The sequence below is a fragment of the Vanessa tameamea genome, chromosome 18 (genome assembly GCF_037043105.1).
Source record: "Vanessa tameamea isolate UH-Manoa-2023 chromosome 18, ilVanTame1 primary haplotype, whole genome shotgun sequence".
Taxonomy (NCBI): domain Eukaryota; kingdom Metazoa; phylum Arthropoda; class Insecta; order Lepidoptera; family Nymphalidae; genus Vanessa; species Vanessa tameamea.
In genome coordinates, this window is record NC_087326.1 from 6,398,408 (window position 1) to 6,417,505 (window position 19,098).

At 31.5% G+C, this 19,098-nt stretch overlaps 4 protein-coding genes across 5 annotated transcripts in view; 1 reads left to right on the top strand and 3 right to left on the bottom strand.

The window, feature by feature from the left end:
- The window catches only part of LOC113398120 (carbohydrate sulfotransferase 11), a 53,999-nt gene extending 52,684 nt beyond the window's left edge, over positions 1-1,315 (bottom strand). Inside the window, exon 1 of one of the 2 annotated variants that reach the window (XM_026636716.2) lies at positions 964-1,315. The gene's annotated coding sequence lies outside the window, so the exon portion shown is untranslated. The remainder of the gene's footprint in view (positions 1-963) is intronic. The other variant, XM_026636731.2, reaches the window with a different exon arrangement.
- Positions 1-19,098, bottom strand: part of Prosalpha3 (Proteasome alpha3 subunit) — a 248,723-nt gene that overhangs the window by 114,505 nt on the left and 115,120 nt on the right. The window lies entirely within an intron of this gene.
- Positions 11,648-12,843, bottom strand: LOC113397433 (uncharacterized). Its single transcript, XM_026635775.2, has 2 exons — positions 12,557-12,843; positions 11,648-12,079 (listed from the first exon to the last, which is right to left on the bottom strand). The coding sequence occupies exons 1-2, from the start codon at positions 12,789-12,791 to the stop codon at positions 11,652-11,654; spliced, it is 663 nt and encodes a 220-aa protein (XP_026491560.1). The 5' UTR covers positions 12,792-12,843; the 3' UTR covers positions 11,648-11,651.
- Positions 13,927-18,614, top strand: LOC113398179 (uncharacterized). The gene is made up of 5 exons (XM_026636790.2): positions 13,927-14,722; positions 15,030-15,127; positions 16,226-16,548; positions 17,156-17,417; positions 17,669-18,614. The coding sequence occupies exons 1-5, from the start codon at positions 14,060-14,062 to the stop codon at positions 18,084-18,086; spliced, it is 1,764 nt and encodes a 587-aa protein (XP_026492575.2). The 5' UTR covers positions 13,927-14,059; the 3' UTR covers positions 18,087-18,614.

Below are 19,098 nucleotides of genomic sequence, written 5' to 3' on the forward strand. Positions count from 1 at the left end.
AGTCGCATTATGAATGAAAAAGTTTGTTTTGATATTTTATAGTTTGTTCCTCAATTATGCCATATCTGATTAATGGATTCGATGATAACTTTGTACATACCTATATTATATCCTGGTTTTGGACATATGGTAGATATAATTTAATTTAATTGTGAATATACAATTCATAACATATCACTGATATATTATAATAAACGGCCATCGAAACGGATACGTACCTATGAACGAGTAATGTAATATATTTAGAAAAAAAATACAACTGTCTTGTATAATTGTCACTTCCACAATATTAAAGAAATAGAAAGTCTATTGAATGTAAGATTGCATAACACAAACAATTTCAATGTAATACGTGTTAAAATAAGCATTAATTAAGTTTCGAAAATTATAATTATTTTTTTTTTTGTTAACTACTAATTCGATAAGAAAAGAAAATAATACACGATTTTTTTAGTACAGTACTTGGTACTGAAAAATGTTCAGACGATAAATAAAGTAGCTAGTTTAAAATTTATTTATTCAATATTGAACGCGAGAATATTCGTATTGGTACGAAAAAATATATCACATAAAGAATCATATCATATCACATGTAGAACCCAAATTCAACATACAAACAAAAATTAAGTTTGTTGAATAATTAAAACATTCAAATATATCTATTCCCTGTTTATCAAGCGTTTCAGAATCAATATTGTCTTTATTAATGGCAATAGAAGGTAGGTAGTACGCAAAGCTCAACTTGTTAGTTATAACAAATTATTATCAATGTCATATTCGAACATAATATTAATTGGCAATGATCGTTGTCATTGTAGAAAATCGTTTAAATGTTTCTCGTCGTATGGGTTAAATTGCTAGGTAGTACGTATATTACTTACATTATAATCACTATGATATTATTGCATTTGAGAAATATATCTTTAAATTCACGAGTCAGGGAAACAATCACATTCTATTTACTTTTAATTTAACCCTTGTCTTCTCAAAACGGCACGTGCGCTTTCACCTTTCAGTATAAACATTAACCAAAACAAATCACTCTACAATCAAAAACATAACTCTTCCAATGTATATAACGTAGTAAACCAAGGATTAATTACGAATTAATCGTTTTTACAGGAGATAAACAATATTTGTTTATAAATAAAAGCTCTAATTGTCAATAGGAAACGATCGCGGCGATGAAGCAGTCAGCAGCGCGAATGAATGTTAAAACACGATACATCCGCGCACGAAGGCAGACGCGCCGGTACTGGGCTCCGTATCGACCTTATGGCAATGAATGGGCCAGCACCGCAGTCTCTCGCTGCAAGCCCGATACTGCACTGCAGGTTTATTTCTGGCAAAACACCCTGGAATCCACAGTCCTCTAGAGAAATAGTGCCAAGTGACCGGGGTTCGTGACATGCAATTACAGTAACCCGTTACAATGCACTCCCGAATCCCAGATATTTATTTTTGCTGAGAAGAATCAAATTTAGACGCATGCGTGACACCAGAACTGTAGCGTTGAATGACCTTGTTCCCACGGTAATAAGTGTGTTTTCTGCTGGATAATATAGGCTTAGAGGTCGAGTCACGGCCGAACAAAAATAAATATCTATCATTTAATGTCACCACGCTGACACACTAATGCAGCAAATGTCTAAAACGCTATCATCAAATAAGCAGAGCTACAATGAAAAGTTACGACAGGCATTTAAATTCCGAGAAGAAATAAATACTTTGTTGGATCGGTCTTATTAAATTCCGGACACATCCTTCTAATTGTTAATTACGTGGTAGTTCAAATTTATTTATTTTTTTACTTAAAATTAGAATTTTAAAAAGGTAGTGTCTTGTTTTTTCCTCTGATTTTTTATTTCTTTTCAAAGTAAAAAGGATGTTGCCTTTCATTATATTAGATTAAGACAAGATAGGCTTTCTCCAACGTTTATGAGTATCCATCCAGTGCAGAGTAGAAGGCTAGACTTTAAGCTAGACAGTTTTTTCAAATATGGTGTTTGTTCATAAACTCTAGGTCTAGACTCTAGATCATCGCTTCTCAATCTGCTGGTCACATCATAAAAAGTATTTTGTTATTTAATTTATAAAATATTATAATATATCTTTCACTAGATATATTTAAAACTAAAACATAAAGTGGAAGGCGTTGATTGGCTTTTTCAGTGGTTTGTTAGCGAAAACTATGAATTGATCTTACATTCTCCTTATCATTTTATTATATAAGTAATTATATTCTTTTTTAGCAGGTCCTTGAAGTTGAACGCTGGCCTAATGGTAAAACCCGATGGGTATTAAAGGTGTGATATGATAGGGTTTTTATACCATTTTATCTAAACTGACTGTAGATCCTAGTAGAACATCAATATGGGATTACGTAAATCAAATTCCACGCTTATCTTGACAGATTTGTCTCAGTAAGATGAACAAGGTTTTATATTTTAACTCTTGTCATCATTTCAATCTCGTTCTAGTATATATGATAAGACTATATTGTTTAATGTCACTCATGCTTATCAAAACATAATCAGTCGTGTAGAAAATAGGCCCGGCCCGGCCCTAAAATTGTGTGCAGTCTGTAAAATATTTCTTCTAGTGAATACTATGTGGATCACGCTTTTTTCTGAAAAAAAAAAAAGATTTATTGGATTGGATTAAATGAAAAAAGAAGGCTATTTGTGACATCTGGGGGTATCTCCTATAAATTCAAACGTATTTAATACTACGGCATTAATATATATTAAGTACCTAACACAACGATATTTGGCTCCGTAAATGTACCATAAATTTTTTTAGTATGTTCAAATATCTGTTGTGCTGTTGATCGACGATTAAAAAGGAAATTTAGCTAATAAAATAGATAAGCTTATGTTAGGAAACTACAATCGATTCGAACAATAAGTTTTAAAGTTGAATAAGAGAATTTACGCCTTTCACAAGCAGAAAGGCGTCATCGTATATCGTCAATATAAATGCTAACCTTTAAAACCTTTATAAGTACCATGACTATGTAATTTTTTTTATTTAACTTATGAATAGTTTAACATATTTTTGTGTACCTATAACCGTAAAATAACTTAAGTTTTCCAATCTATACAAAATCCATACGAAATCGCCACAAAGATAGGTCAGAATTTTGATTATCACGGCTTAATCAAGCCAATCGAAAATCAGCTCTATTAACACCAGCTCAATTTAGCCAATCAGTATTAAGTAAACAAATTAAGAACATTAATCCTTAACGAAAAAATATTTTTCAGTAAATCCTCGTAGTTTATATTAGCCAACTTAAACCAAAATTTTCCTAAATATACATTATGACTGGCAAGTTAACCGAACACTAAAGAAAGTGACTCTTACTAATAATAATATAATTGTGAAAGTATATTCGTTTGTCATACTTTCACACTTGAACGTCTTTACTAATTGTAGACTAATTTGGTTAGACGACAATATTTAGTAAAGCTTTGTTATTCGAAGACGGATACAGGCTTTTTACGCGAATAAGTAACACAAATAACATGAGAGGGAAGCCACGGTCTAAATATATAGTTTTATTTATGATGTTTGACCTCACAGTCATCGGAAACGGATGAAATTTATCGGCAACGATAAAAAATGATGCACGGAGTACCTACCTATCTTTTAAACAAAATTGTATCCTGTTGGAAAGCTAAATGATCAAAAGTATCCTGCTTTATGATGATATGATTAATTATTTATTTGACGTACAGTTACATTTTATTGAGTTATTATCCAACGAAATATACGATGATCAAAATTAACTTTATGAAAGTAGGTAGCAGGATTATATTAAATTTCACCACAAATTCTTAATGTATGTAGATTATACCGATAATAACCGACGAGAAAGTCATGAGATAGGTACTCTTTAATTACTAAACAATTTCAATCAAATACAATCCCATTCATACAAGTATATATCCTACCTAAAAGTCAACAAAAATAGGTAATCTTTTGTTGAATCGTATGTCTAGTTGTGTTCACCAAATTGTAGTGATTCTAAATGTTATTTATTTTTTTAATTTTAAAAGTAAACTCTGTTACAGCTAAAAATAACATCTATTATCTTGCGTTTTGTGTGAATGTTTAGGAACGAAGGAACTGATAACTAAAATTGGTTTATGCTGTAGTTGTTTGTTTGTTTATTCTATAACCATCATTTCGAACCTATCGTTTATTTAATTAATCTTAGCTATGAGGAAGGTACCTTCCCAGAATTTTTTAAAAATGCTACTGTATGCCCCGTCTTTAAGTCGGGTGACAAAAAACTTGCTACAAACTATAGACCTATTTCCCTTTTAAGTGTATTGTCAAAAATTATAGAAAAAGTTACTAATAATAGGCTAATAAAATTCCTAGAACACAATAATATTCTGGGGCATAATCAGTATGGGTTTCGTTCAAATCGATCCACTAACGATGCTGTTCTTCAGCTAACAATACGTGTCACGGCTCTTTTAGATAACGGTGAAAAATCTGTTGGAGTTTTCCTCGACTTGCAGAAAGCATTTGACACTGTATCTATTCCAATACCACTTGCTCGTCTGGAGAGCTGTGGCATTCGTAGACATGCACTAATGTGGTTCAAGGATTATCTTACAGACCGTAGGCAATGTGTAAGAATAGGTAACCACCTTAACAATTTTGCTCTGGAATATTACGGTGTATCGCAGGGCAGCACCATAGGGCCTACCCTTTTCTTGATTTATATCAATCAACTTTGTAGACTCAAAATGAAAGGAGCTGAAGTACAGATGTTTGCTGATGACACAGTTATTTTGTTCAATGGCTCTAGTTGGGAGGATGTTCGTCAAACTGTAGAAAATGCTCTTTGCACCGTTATGGCCTGGCTCGAAGATCCTCAATATCAATAAAACAAAGTATTTGTGCTTCAGCAAGACCAATACTACATCACCAAAAGATTTTATAATACGTATGCATATATATCCTTGCAATCGTGACCCGGGCACTACTAACACTGTCTATTGTGGTAATTGTCCAGCATTGGAAAGAGTAACTGACATAAAATATTTAGGTGTAATTATTGATTATAGGCTCAATTGGAAAAAACATGTAATAGCAGTAAGTAAAAGATTAAGAAAACTTATTTATATTTTTAGAGAACTAAGAATTATAGATAATACTAAACTCCTTATTCAAATTTATCAAGCATTAGCTGAATGTATTATTAATTATTGTATCTGTTCATGGGGATCCGTTGTTAAGACTCACCTCATAGAACTAGAGAGGGCGCATCGAGCTGTATTAAAGATTTTATTAAACTTACCGTTTAGATATCCTTCACACTTACTTCACAAAAGAGCCGAAGTATTATCTGTACGCAAGCTATTTATATATCAATGTCTTCGTAGGTATCATAAGACTAATGTACCACAAATAAAGCCAAATAATAAAAGAAGAGATATCTGTCTAGTTCCTTCAAAAGTAAATTTGCACAACGTTGTTATAGTTCACTAGTACCTAGGCTATATAACAAACTTAATACTAAATATAAAACAAGGAACTTGTCTAACTTTCAAATTAAAAAAAGAATTAAAGAATGGCTTACGGACCTTGATTTTAAGGAAATTGAGCAGTTGTTGACTTAAGACTATTGTAATTTAAGGAGCTGAAATTAAATTTAAATAATTGTTGCATATATACACATATTACTAAACCCACTCATAGCATGCAACATCACACATAAATACACATATACAGACACACACACACACGCGTGCCCAAATAATAGTAACTGTAATTTTAATTCATTACTTAGATTGGTAAATAATTATTTTTTTTGTGTTTTTGATTATTATTATTATTTTTACTAATTTTTTTTTTCATTTACTTTTATAATAAGAAACAAATTTGTAACCTAACGTCTGGGAAGGAACTGACTTCCAAAACACAGCGAAAGTTAGTTTGGAATTCAGGGCTGACATCATAAAATGTAAACAAATCTTATGTGTAAAATAAATAAATAAATAAATAAAAAATAAATAAGTTTTGGGTTGAAATTTTGCGTTTAAATAAGGTTATGTTATTTATAACTTAAAACACCAGATATGTAGGTATTTAAAATTGTACAAAACTTAGCAAGTATTGAGTGTGTATAGTTTAGATGTACATTTAAGCATCGCTCTAGTAATAATTACTTGGTTGTAAAGCTTCGCGCAACCCTGTTTGGGTAGGTACCCTCCACTCATCGCATATTCAGCATTGTTTTATTCCGGTTTGAAGGATGAGTGATTCAATGTAACTACAGCCACAACGGCCGTAATGTCTTAGTGCCCAAGTTTGGTGGAGCATTATTTTTGTAAGGAATATTTCATACGTCACCAATGAAGCGATGGTGACCTCTCATAAGGTGGTCCATTTTGCCGTCCGCCTACATATTTTAGAAATAAAAAATAATATTATATTAAGACAATCTTCAAAATAATGTTAACCAATTTTTATCCTTTTATTGGGAGTTCGATTTGATTAAACACATCAAAGTTTGTAATAGAGTTACAAAATGTTTTAAAGGTAAGTTGTAATATAAAGCACAGTATTTCAAAACTATTTACACTGGTATGATGAGTTAGCCAGATTATGGCTCTTTGACTAAGTGTTGGTGTGAATCAAGGATGATTTGGAGCTCCGAAGCCGATAAAAAAAATGTTTACTATTATTTATGCATCGTGTTAATAGTTTTATTACGACTTTTTAATTTTTTCCGACATTACCTAATACCAAATAAATACCTACAAATTAATAAAATGTTACCTTGTAATGTTATCTTTTACTATTTCTAAATTATTATATATTCGTAACTAAAACTATCCGAAACAATAAAGTAAGCCAAATTTACATATCGATAACAGGCCTGGTGTAAAAGTGCGACTTTTACACCAGGACTGTACTCAATGAACTTCCAGAAGAATTAAGTTATCGCTGCTATACTGCTAATCGCAAAATCTTCCCTATATTACTTTTACAGTATGGGTTTTGAATTTCCTATTGTAATTTATTTATTTTTTGTTCATGTAGGTACTTTAACAAAAGACAAAATCAATACAAATCAAATTTGTTTGGCATTTTGTTAGGAAGTACCTACCGTTATAAGTAATTGCGTCTATTTCTGTACAGACACGTAATAGGGCGACATAAAGCAATGACAAGACTCATGCATAACCATTTCGGTGACAATCAACGACCATTCAAAGGAAGTACGCCGTTTAAAGTAACTATTTTAAGACGTGCTACCCACAGACGAATGCGTAGGAACTCGTGGAAGTCTTCGTGTTAACTCTAGAAACAATTTGCCTATCGATTTATATACCACGTATATTTTAGCAATATTTAAATATATGTTTTAAAATTAAATTTATGTATGACCTACATAGTTTACGAAATACTATCACTAAAGGGAAAGTCAACAGTAGAACATTAACGGACTGTTACCTACATTAAATTTAAAATTATGAGTCAGTGAATTTTAGTATTATAATAAGTAGTATTGTATAGTACTTTAAGATGACATCATAAATAAATAAATATATTAAATATGTGCCCTTGAATTTAGTAGAAATTGTATGTACGTATTAGTTTCTGTTATAAATTCTTAAGGATTTCAAATGTTATCCGAATACATTTGGTTTTATTACCAATTATTCTGTTTATATTGAATTAACCTTGGCACAAGTCTATGATTTCAGATGTAAACGAACATTATGAGCAATGGGTCATATTATGATGAAACTAACGATCTACATCCTTATTACGAATATTATGTTATTTTGGTAAGTGCTGACTAATGAAGGATAACAACAAATAATTGATAAACTCATACGTAAATAAAATATCTTAAAATAAAATATTTAGGCAAATAATAAAATTGCGAATATTAAATTAAATTGCGAATTATGTCGGTGATCAAGTGGTTATTTTATCTCGTATTGGGTTCGAAGATTGGGTTCTGCTGTCCATTGTTGTATGAGAATGAGGCATGAATTGAATTGAGAGTACTCGTTTATTTTCCCTAATCATTTCTATAATAATTCCTACGCAGATTTCCTTTTTATGAAATTAGGTCAGGACATTATATTATCCAATGTCCAAATATATATATATATTTGGACATTTAAACCACTCATAGTTCAATAATAAATATGAATGTAAGAATAGCACCATAGTGGTGCGTTGATCAAAATTTCTTAATTAGGTAAGTACCGACATAAATATGTTGTCTTAACAGTAAAATAATATATACAATAAAAACACTTTGAATATTACAAAACGCATGGGGAGGAGAGGAGGAGAAGGTTAAGTAGCAAATTTTGGTATTTGTGTTGATATAACAATAATAAAACATCCGCCGATCGGTTAAGGTTTATGTGTTGTAACTGTGCCATTTCTGACCTAAACACATGAACAATTAAATATTTGGTTAAATTATTAAATGCTAAGAGCCTTGCTACTAGACATTCCGCTTAGGTACTCAGAATTACTCAAACGCGATTAATAATATTGGGAATTCTTCCTTAATTGAATTGATTATTTATTGAAGGTCGATGACACACAATATGTCGATGATATAATGGCGCGCCCTTAAGCGATTGTCAACGGTTAATTCGAAAATGTAATGGTTCATAGAGTCTCGCACATGAAAAGTTATAAAATCATAGGCGTGTAAAATAAAATTAATAATTTACAAATACATTAAATATAAGCGTTTTCTGTTCGTTTTATGCATTAATATCGTCACGGCACACTACATATACACTATAACTACACGGGCACACACTACACACACTACACTTCACATATTACAGGGGACAAGTGTGTGCGCAGACACAGGTGCAGTCTCCCCTCACTTTTATAATTCTATGGGAATGCAGACCCGACACGTCCAGAAAGAGTTCCGGTGCAGGACCTACGGCTTTACGTGCTTTCCGAGGCACACACTTCCAGACTCCGGGCTGTTACTGAGAATTTTTCGAAAAATCTAAAAACTTTTTATCGGCCTGGTTTGAGAATTAAAACCAGAACCTCGGGATCAGTGGTCTTATATCTGGCAACTAGACCAACGAGTATTACATATTACACAATAGGTATATTACCAATGGAATGGAAAGATATTATGTCCAGATATATTATATTTAATTGTTTTGATGATCCATAGTAAAACAAAGTAAAGAAACAGTGTATATATGTCCCATCGCTGTGTAAGGGCACTCTTTCCCTTTAAGGAAAGGATCAGGAACGGAGTAAAGGATATGGTTTCCTCGCGATGTTTTCCTCGACCACCGAGAACAAATACAAATATCAAGACACCAATTAAGCCTAAAAGTAAAAATAATTGCGATTCTCAATCGTTAACAACAATAGCTAACTACCGATGTAGTAACTATTTCAGAGCTTCGATAAATTGTCTTTTGGTTTATCCACATGAACCAATCTTCGATCTTATGAACTTCATATATAATTATATATTTTATTGTTTGTGGGTATACCGCATATGAGTAAAACTTAAATGCCCCGTGAGCTTCATACATTTGCGCAAGTATCTACCATCAAATTAAAAATGTCAAAGCCATTATAGATGCGGTTCCGGCGGACGGCCGACTGTATTTTCTGATGAGGTTCAATTGCCGTCGTATAGATTCCAAAACCGGCATAGGTACTGAAGTTACATCGGCATTAGTAAAATGCAGTGGTTGTATTCAAAAATTGATCGATACTGCAAGTTTTTTGCAAAAAGATGATAACGATAATTTATTATTGTACTAGCGAGCCGCAACGACTTCGCACGGATTCAATTTATTAATAATTAAGTGAGAAGGGCGTTTAGTAAGAAAATATTGAATACCTACGTATATTTATTTCAAAACGTTTAGTTATGTATAAGATAATTCGTCGTACTTCAATAAAAAGTTATACTTTTATTGTAAAAAATTGGTCAAAATTTGTCCATGTAATGGATAAATTTTTTTGTAGTTTTAATAACGAAGGTCAGAATTTTATTGTTACAACCGGGGGGCAATCTATTGCTATAAGCTGTCAATTTGTTAGTTGAACTGGGGCTCAATTTTTGTCGGCCTTTTTGAAGCGAGCGATTTTTGATTGCACCTAAAATTAGGATAGCTATGATATTTAAGCTTTAGTATTTAATCGAAAGATATAGTGTTTAAATGTATTTATTTATTATATATTATTATTTTAATCAATATGTAATGGCCAAGGTAACTTATATATTTATTTGGATAAGGATTAATAAATTATTCATTGTTTTATTGACTAAACACCGTCATAGCTAAACCACTTCGTACAATATATTTATTCATATGTTGTCAGTCAGAACGCTCGTCTGGCTGACTCTGTCCCAAGACTAAGAGACCAGGTGCCTCAGTCGACAAAGGCACACTACTGACAGATTAAATCTTTTTATTTCCATCAGTCAGCTGTGTAACAAAATAGGTGCCCATCTTATATTTTACAATTGACGTGTGACTGACAACCTATAAAACGTTAATCACGTTGTGGATTATTGTCATTCTAATAAATGAGGTTGTATACATAAATTGATTATCTGTATCCATTTATATAAACCTTCCTCATTTGTCACTATTAGTGTTCCAGATCAGTTTATAAGAAGAATAAAGCGGAGTTTTGTTTTGTACTAATTATAGATATAGATTATTACTTAAGCAGAAAATATATACTGCCCTTAGACATCAATATAATAGAAGAATCAAATAAACTCGTATTTCGAGAATTAATGAGAAAAAAAATAATTTAGTATTAATAAAATTTGCGCTTTCTTCGTAGTAAATATATAAGTCCAGGTTTTTTCGTCTGTCTCTTCACTGATTTCAAAGGAATCAATCGATCCGCGAAAATTTTCGAGTGGAACAAGACATACCTCCACGCCGGCCTTTAGCGTTGGATGAGGATGATAGGGATGCTTTATCTATGACGGGTGTAGCTAAAAGACTAATGTAACATTCAAGGTCGAGACTTAAGTTCAACATGCGAAAGAGTTCGTTAATGTAGGTGACGATGACCTCCTGACCGACCTACGATATGTCGCCGTGACTAAAATCACAAGTGCCAAGTGTTCGCTCAAATACAGGCGTACTCTATCACACACTACATTCTTAATCACAAGGAACGGCAAATCTGACAGACCTCGGGGTTCAAGTCCAAAACCTCGGTATCTGCGGCCATATTTCTAACGACTATTACGAGGTAGTCAATGTTTTTTTGGTTTTTTAATAAAGAGCAAACCTACCACAACAAAGTAGTGGATATATCCAAAAATCTAACTATAAATCTCTAAAAAACAATAATAAAACTTTCTCACTTTTCCTAAAATACAAACATACTCAAAATAAGCTTTATTCAATTAGAGTGCAGTTACTATAAAAGTGCTTTTATATAATAATTTTGTAAGGTTTTAGATTTAAATGTATAAATCTTATTTTGAACATTGAATTTAGAAAAAAAAGAACCATTAATAAACAATGTAGTTACTTTTTCACAAAGATGAAATATATATGCATATTTATTACTTAAATTTTAATTATATTCAATCTTCATATAAAAAAGCTATTATAATTATTACATTTTTTTTTTTAATATTGTTTATAGACATATTTTACAGCTTTAATTAACTCCTCAAAAGGATCACATTTATTTATAATAATATAACGTCTCCATAAATACTCAATAATAAAATCAGCTAAATTTTCTCTATTGTAAAGATCTTTTGAAAAGAATTGCTTAACCACACGCCATTGTGCCTCTATTTTCTGTGTGTGCATGCATAAAGGATTTGCAGGAAAATTATCAGTCATTTTCTTGAGAACATAATTATGATCTTTTAAGGTGTCATATGCTTCCCCAACATTAATATGAATGGTGGTACCCTCAGCCACATGTTTCTGTATTAAGGGAACCAGAACTTCTGCAGTCCTGATATTATTTGGGCAAACTTCTAATCGAAGATCCTCACTCCCATCTTCTATCATTCCCAGCACCCACTGACCTTCAATGTGCCGACCTAAAACAAACAAAAGTTGATTTTAAAATTTGTTTGGAAAATGTTTCAATTCTTTTCATTTTAATTCATAACACCGGCCTTTATTATATTTTCTTTTCGCAAACTTGGTCTCATCGATTTGAACTATCTTTCCAGGCCCTCCAATCTTTCCAAGGAAAGTCTGTTTCTCAAGTTGGTATAGGATAACAGTTTCCCTACAATATTTAAACCAGTCACAGACGGTAGGTTGTGATAGGCAGTGTTTGTCATCTGTGAAGTCCTCTTTTATAGTCATACTATAGCTCCATTTATTAGCATATGCATACATCAAATAGAATATTTGAGACATGGTCATTTTTACGTTATCAAACCAAGTTCCTTTAGCTCGGCTGACTTTAGCTCTACTCCTGCATGCATGTGTGCATTTATGGCAAGTAAAAGAGCCCACTGTTTTATTAGATGTATATACAATTGTCATAGCTTTTTTATGATAATTACACATTTTTGATTTTGGGATCATGCAGTTCTCCTCAGCGAAAGCAATAGCTTGCTCTCGAGTGCCAAGCATTCGGAAAACTTTGACAACATTCCACTTTTTCTTTACATCATTAACGTAAGACCACTTGGGAGTTTCGATAAATTCAAATTTATGACTCGTTGATGGCTGAGATTGCGGGTTCTCGACCTTGGAACAGCTCGTCGACTGTTGTGATTCTTGAGGAGAGTCCGACATATTTATTAACAAGTAAACAGAAAATACTGGTTGAACCCATTCAGTACCATATCCAGTAGTATAGTAGTAAGTATTCAGTACTTGTAGTGGTAAATCTAAGAAGACACAAAGTATGTTACCGATATAACTCAGTAGACACAATAGAAAAAAGTATGAATATTTAAATATAACATTAAATGTTATATATTATTTGTAGGTCACAGAATAAAGAGCAAGCAGCGAAAAGAAAGAAGAAGAAGAGTAAACCTAAACTTTTTTTCCTTTTTCTGCCGTAAAGCCTAACCTACTGGCTATTAATTACATTTATGATTTTGTCATTTCTGACATTGACATTAGAACTAATTTAGTGTAGGCTTTAGTATCCGGTAACAGAAACTTGGGGAAACAAACTGTTGTATATGGTAGAAGTTAGGTCACTGAAGACAAAAATATCATTCGCGGCACAAGAATTGCTTTGAGCAAAGTTTTCGAGAAAATGTATAAATTTATAACCTATAAACGCAAAATAAGTGCTAACACAGTATTATGTCAGCTTTATACTTATCCGATATACATTTGTATTATAGAATGAATAGCTACGAGATTTTAGTCTTATTTGAACAAAGCTGTAAGTGTGCATACAAAAAATATTATAAAAATACCATATTTTAATAAAACGTTCTTATGTTGCATTTGATGTTTACTGCATTATAATATCGCATTTCATATGGTTATAAAATTTTTTTTTTACTAAAAATTGGCCGGTTTTCGATACTAAGATTACTAAAGCTACAGCTTACAAGCTTTCCGGAGTGAATTGTCTTGATATTAAGCATGTTTGATATGAAATGGGTATATATGGCTGTAGGGTGTAACAATTTTGTCTTTTAAAAGTGAAAAAAAATACAGCTGTCACTCTCACTTGATAACCGTTGTAATTTGACGTTGACATTCGACAATGGAATCGAACTTTGAAGTGTTTACATTTTTACAACTAAAACACTAAAAGCCATTTAACTAAGAATTGAATTAAATTGAAGTGTTAACTATTATGTTTAACTGATTTCGATAAAATATGCGGCGGTCCGCAATCGGCATTCAGATTCTATAATTATTATGGATTATCCATTAAACAGATATATATAAGATTATATTCATGTCATGTATATAATTTAAGCCATTAAACTAAGAATTGAATCGAAATTAAGCAGATAATTTAATTTTTGAATTATAAAGTATCTAATTTCATAATTAACAGGAATAAATTCTTATATAAAAATATTTAAAATATGAATCAGATATCTGATAATGTGTCAAAGCTGCTTGAGCAATTACTTCCCTCATCTGTTTGTAATGAAGTAGCTTGTTTTGTGTTTTACGACGAACATCCAAGAGATGACAGAACCTTAGATCTCACTGTTTGTTCTAAGAGAGGTGTTGTACAAGAATTTTATCAAAGGGAATTGATTGATTCAATCCTCATAGAAAATGTGGGTAAAGTGACAGAAATTATCATTTTGAGAAATATTAAATGTGACCTCTTTTATCTAGTAGCTGCTACAAATGAAGTTATTATTATTTCGAAAAAAGAAAACCTTCAGATACACCAAAGAATAAAAGATGTACATACTTATAAATTAGATGATTTAGAAGGTAGAGGCCAGGCTTCCCTTCAAGTGATTCGGAACGATGATGCTTTTCCATTGGTTTTTGATGATAACTTTAGTAACCCAAGAGAAAGAACAGTAACCATGGATAAAGTTAAATCTCAGGGGTCTCTCCCTATTGAAAACCAACTATTGAGAAAATTAAATGAAGCAAATTATTCTACAAAATGTAATGAAAAAATATTTAAAGATTATTTAAAATTACGTCAAATGGCTACATATTCAATTTTTCAAAGGACACAAACTAATTTAGAGAACTCACTTTTTAAAATTGGGTTGCATGAGGTAAAATAGAAATAAAACATAAACTAAATTAAATAAGCCAAGATTATTGCCGGTTAAAATCCAGGAAGGCACCATTGAATTTTCATGTGGTTTATTTTTTAATAAAAATTAATCTTGTGCATGGTAGTCAAGGAAAACATTGTGAGAAAAGCTGCATGAGTCTATGAAATTTGGCACATGTGTTGGATTAGTGTTGTGGAATTATTTCCAAAAGATTCTTATCACATGGACAGAAACCCTTAGAAAAGTAATGGGACATCACAAATTAAAATAAAACCAAACAATTTATTCTTAAAATATTTTTCAGATATCTCATGCCTTGCAAATTAAAGCAAAGGCTCCTATTGTCAAACTTTGCAATAAAAAAATCATAATAATATCAAGTATAATAAATAAAAATACAGAGTAAGTATACCATGAAAATGTAAGTAACTAATTTAATATTAGTTATTATATTGGAAAAGATGGCTTATAATGTGAGCAGGCTGCTTTTTAGATGCAGGGAAGGCTCAGAACAGCTTTGCTTTTATAAGAATTATGAAATGTACATATAATATTATTGTATGACTGATAATTTGATTGGACTATAAATTATATTTAGCTTTTGAGATCTTTCTAACTTCATATACCTATGATTATAATGGATATGATAATTTATTATTTTGTATATATAAGCATAATACAAAATAATCTACATAAGAGGAAGTTTGAAAGTGGCACCGGTAACCGAGAAGCTATCTGGAAACCGGCTGTCTTGGTATGGGCATGTTATGCGGAGGAATGAGGACCATGTTGTGAGAAAGGTTTTGAAAATTGATGTGGATGGATATAGAGGTAGGGGAAGACCCAAGAAACGATGGATGGATTGCGTGAAAGACGATATGGTTAGAAAGAATGTTACTAGTGAGATGACGTCCGACAGAGAAGTATGGAAGAAGAAGACATGCTGCGCCGACCCCAAGTAAAATTGGGATAAGGGCAGGAGGATATATATATATAAGCATAATTAATTATTTAATAAGGCACACTATCAGTGTTTGACTGAAAGCTGGGGGACACAGTATGCATCATCAGAATAGTGTTGATTACATGAAATTAAAATTAATAAATAAACCTAAAACTAACAAATCTAGACTATGTACCAAGATACCAATGTGGAGGCACATACTCATATTAATGTTGTGACTAGAAGTGCACTCATATAGACATGAGAGTCATTTGCACCACATTTTTTGTTTATCTATCTTTTACTTATACATATGTAATTTAATTATTAATTTTTCTTTTTACATCAATCACATGAATACTATTGAATCTATCAGTATGAAGTTATGAACAATCCAGGCAGTATCACCCATAGATGGGTATTATTTTTTGTAATTCTGTTTCTTTCCTTTTGCATAGGTAACAACTAGTGTTTAACATTTGTAAGAATATAATTAGTACATGAATAAGTGTCAGTTGTATCTTAATATATTCAATTATTCATTTCATATTTTGTAGGCCAATTACTGATATCAATTTTCTTCTACATGGTACATCGAAGCATTCATTGGATTATATGACAAAGATATTCAACCAAATACCTAGACCACCATATTGGAAGGAGAATAAATCACAGATTGATAGCTTCAGTGAATCGACAGTAGTTGCTGTTGTTGACTTAAAAGAATTAAAATACAATATAACGAGTCGTATAGATTTTGATATTGTCGTTACTTTTACAAAAGAGGACAAATGCTTTCTATTACCTCTTGAAAGTGTTGCGATTTCTGCTCTAGACACGATGGGACCAAGTTTTGATATATTATCGGTTGGGGAAGAAGGTAATCATTTGTCAGTTATACTTATACTGGATTATATATAGCTGAAATGACCCAGTGGTGAGGACATGTGAATCTTCACAAAGATTGTGGGTTTAAATCCATGCAAGCACCACTGAGTTTCATGTGCTTTTAGTGTGCCTCGTGTAGGTAATTTAACTAACAAATTATCACATTATTGTTAACAGCCATTTTCCTATTTTACTAACACAATTAAATTGAAATATACTTGGGATCGTATCATAACCAATGTAAATAAGTAGATCTGCTCCTCATTTACGATTAAGCTGTCTTTTATTTTTGTAGGGAATAGTTGAAGTTGTATCGGAATAGAATTAGTAAAATTAGCCTCTTGTAAGAGTAAATAGAATTAATTAACATACCTAACCGATCCGAAATTAAAAATTTACCTATTTTATATTCAAAGCAATCCAAATTTACTTAACTCAGTCTTTGTCCATACTTGTCCATAACTATGCAATTGATGCTTTTCAAACTTGTTTTATATTCAATAAACTGGTGCTTAAATATATATTCTAAAAAAAATATGTGTATATTGTATTTTGTTTATAATGATATGTATAATAATAAATTGTGTCTTTATTTTCAGAACATGAGATTTTAATGCTGGCTATAATTGCTACCTCGGTGAGAGTAAACTTATGTCTTAGACATATAAGAAACCCAGATAATGATGATGTGGTAACACTGTCGGAAATTTTATGTACATATTTAAATATGGATTCATTGGGCATGGGCAATGTTGCCATACATAAAACATCACCCCACCACATACTATATGGTGTGATGATTGTTTTTCAGGATAATATTAGTGAACCTGATCATATAATGAACATTCAAGTATACTCTAGGTATGTTATTAACACACACACACGAACATGAATCAAGTTACCTAACCAATATAATTAAATTATACTATTGCAATGATACGGCGGTTTTTAGCCGGTATTGATGTTGAATGTTACAAATGCCATAATGATTTAACTACAAAACTATGGTATGGTTGAATGATGTTATATAAACAACTTACAAGGGCTAGTCGTGAAATTTAAAGGTTAATTCAATCATTTGTCTACGATATATATGTTCAACTTTGTTTCAGGTCATACTCGCAGGTTTTGGCATTAATTCATTATATGTATGATGCAGTTCCTTACCCTATTATAGCGACTACACCGGACTTCAAATTGACAACCATTACTGAAGATCTCTCCATGTACAATGAAAGAGATGAGAAAACCGAATCGAGTTTAAATTACGCAGAGTGTGCAAGGTCTCTACTAAAACAATCGGATATGTTAAAAGAATATTTTGATAACTGTATGATAAGGATGAGTGAGAGTAAAAATTCGGAAATCGTAAACAAGGTTGGCATTGAAGTTGACGTAATGGCGCACGGCTTACAAAAATATTTAGAATTCAGAAATCGACTTTTAGAGGAATCCGTAAATGGTATCGAAAGTTTAAATATCGAACAGACGTACGAATCTATAGTTATTGATTCTAACAGTACAGATTAGGCGAATATATTATATATAAAAATGGATGTTGGAATGTCTGTTTGAAATAAATTCGAAACTGATCTATTCTGGTTGATCGCAGCCAGTCTGGGTATGGGCCTAAGATTTTTCTTATTTACCCGGGTAATTTCTTGGGGGTAGCAACAGCAACCAGGACATTGATTCTGACCTATAAGATTCTTTTATGGCCGTTCAGATCCAGCGGTAGTCATTGTGGGAAGTTTTTATACTGCACTTTGTTTTAAATTGCCGCTAGATGGCGTTGTAGCACATCAACAACTATACAATTCAACTGGTTGCCATGACAATTGGTGGACAACATATGCCGGGTATTACGTGGTTTAAATAATAAAGAATATTAGTATTTAATATAATTTAATTAAAAAAAAATGTCAAATTCAGACTTGTGTACATTTATTAATTTACATAGAAAAAAAATACAAAATTACTTACTAAAGATGTAAATATATTTTAAATAAATACTGTTTGTAAAGAGAGCATTTACAGAAATATAAAATATAAATCTTATTTCTTAATTTTTATATATTAACGAAAAATTATATTGAGCATTTTAAATTAATTATATTCGAACGAAACAATAAATTATTTAAATTATATATTATAAACATAATATTCAAAAGTTTACCCGGTTTACTCCTGTCGTTAGCACCATATATCAGCTGTTATCAGTAAATAATAATAATTGCTAAATACTAAATACCCACAACCAAAGAGCTTAACGTTGGGAATAACCAATTAGGATGAAACATTTTAATGAATGTAATAAATTTTCGAATACACTTCGTAACTATTCACCTAATCTATATTAATGAATGAGGAGACTTTTTTTTAATGCTAAATTGAAAAAAGTACTAAACCAATATATAATATTTACATTACAAGATGCAGCGCGATATAGCATTACTCGATCGATTTTAGATTATTGACGTGAACATAATAATGTGACAATAATTTATAAACAAAAATCAGCCACAGAGTAGCTAAAACTTTA

What these genes read in the sequence shown, in the direction of transcription:
- LOC113398179 (XM_026636790.2), top strand. Translation starts at nt 14,060, where the DNA reads ATGAATCAGATATCTGATAATGTGTCAAAGCTGCTTGAGCAATTACTT. An exon ending in TTAAAATTGGGTTGCATGAG is followed by an intron (nt 14,723 to 15,029) that starts GTAAAATAGAAA and finishes AATATTTTTCAG; the next exon opens with ATATCTCATGCCTTGCAAAT. An exon ending in AACATTCAAGTATACTCTAG is followed by an intron (nt 17,418 to 17,668) that starts GTATGTTATTAA and finishes ACTTTGTTTCAG; the next exon opens with GTCATACTCGCAGGTTTTGG.
- LOC113397433 (XM_026635775.2), bottom strand. Translation starts at nt 12,791, where the DNA reads ATGTCGGACTCTCCTCAAGAATCACAACAGTCGACGAGCTGTTCCAAG. An exon ending in GATCCCAAAATCAAAAATGT is followed by an intron (nt 12,080 to 12,556) that starts GTAATTATCATA and finishes TGTTTGTTTTAG; the next exon opens with GTCGGCACATTGAAGGTCAG.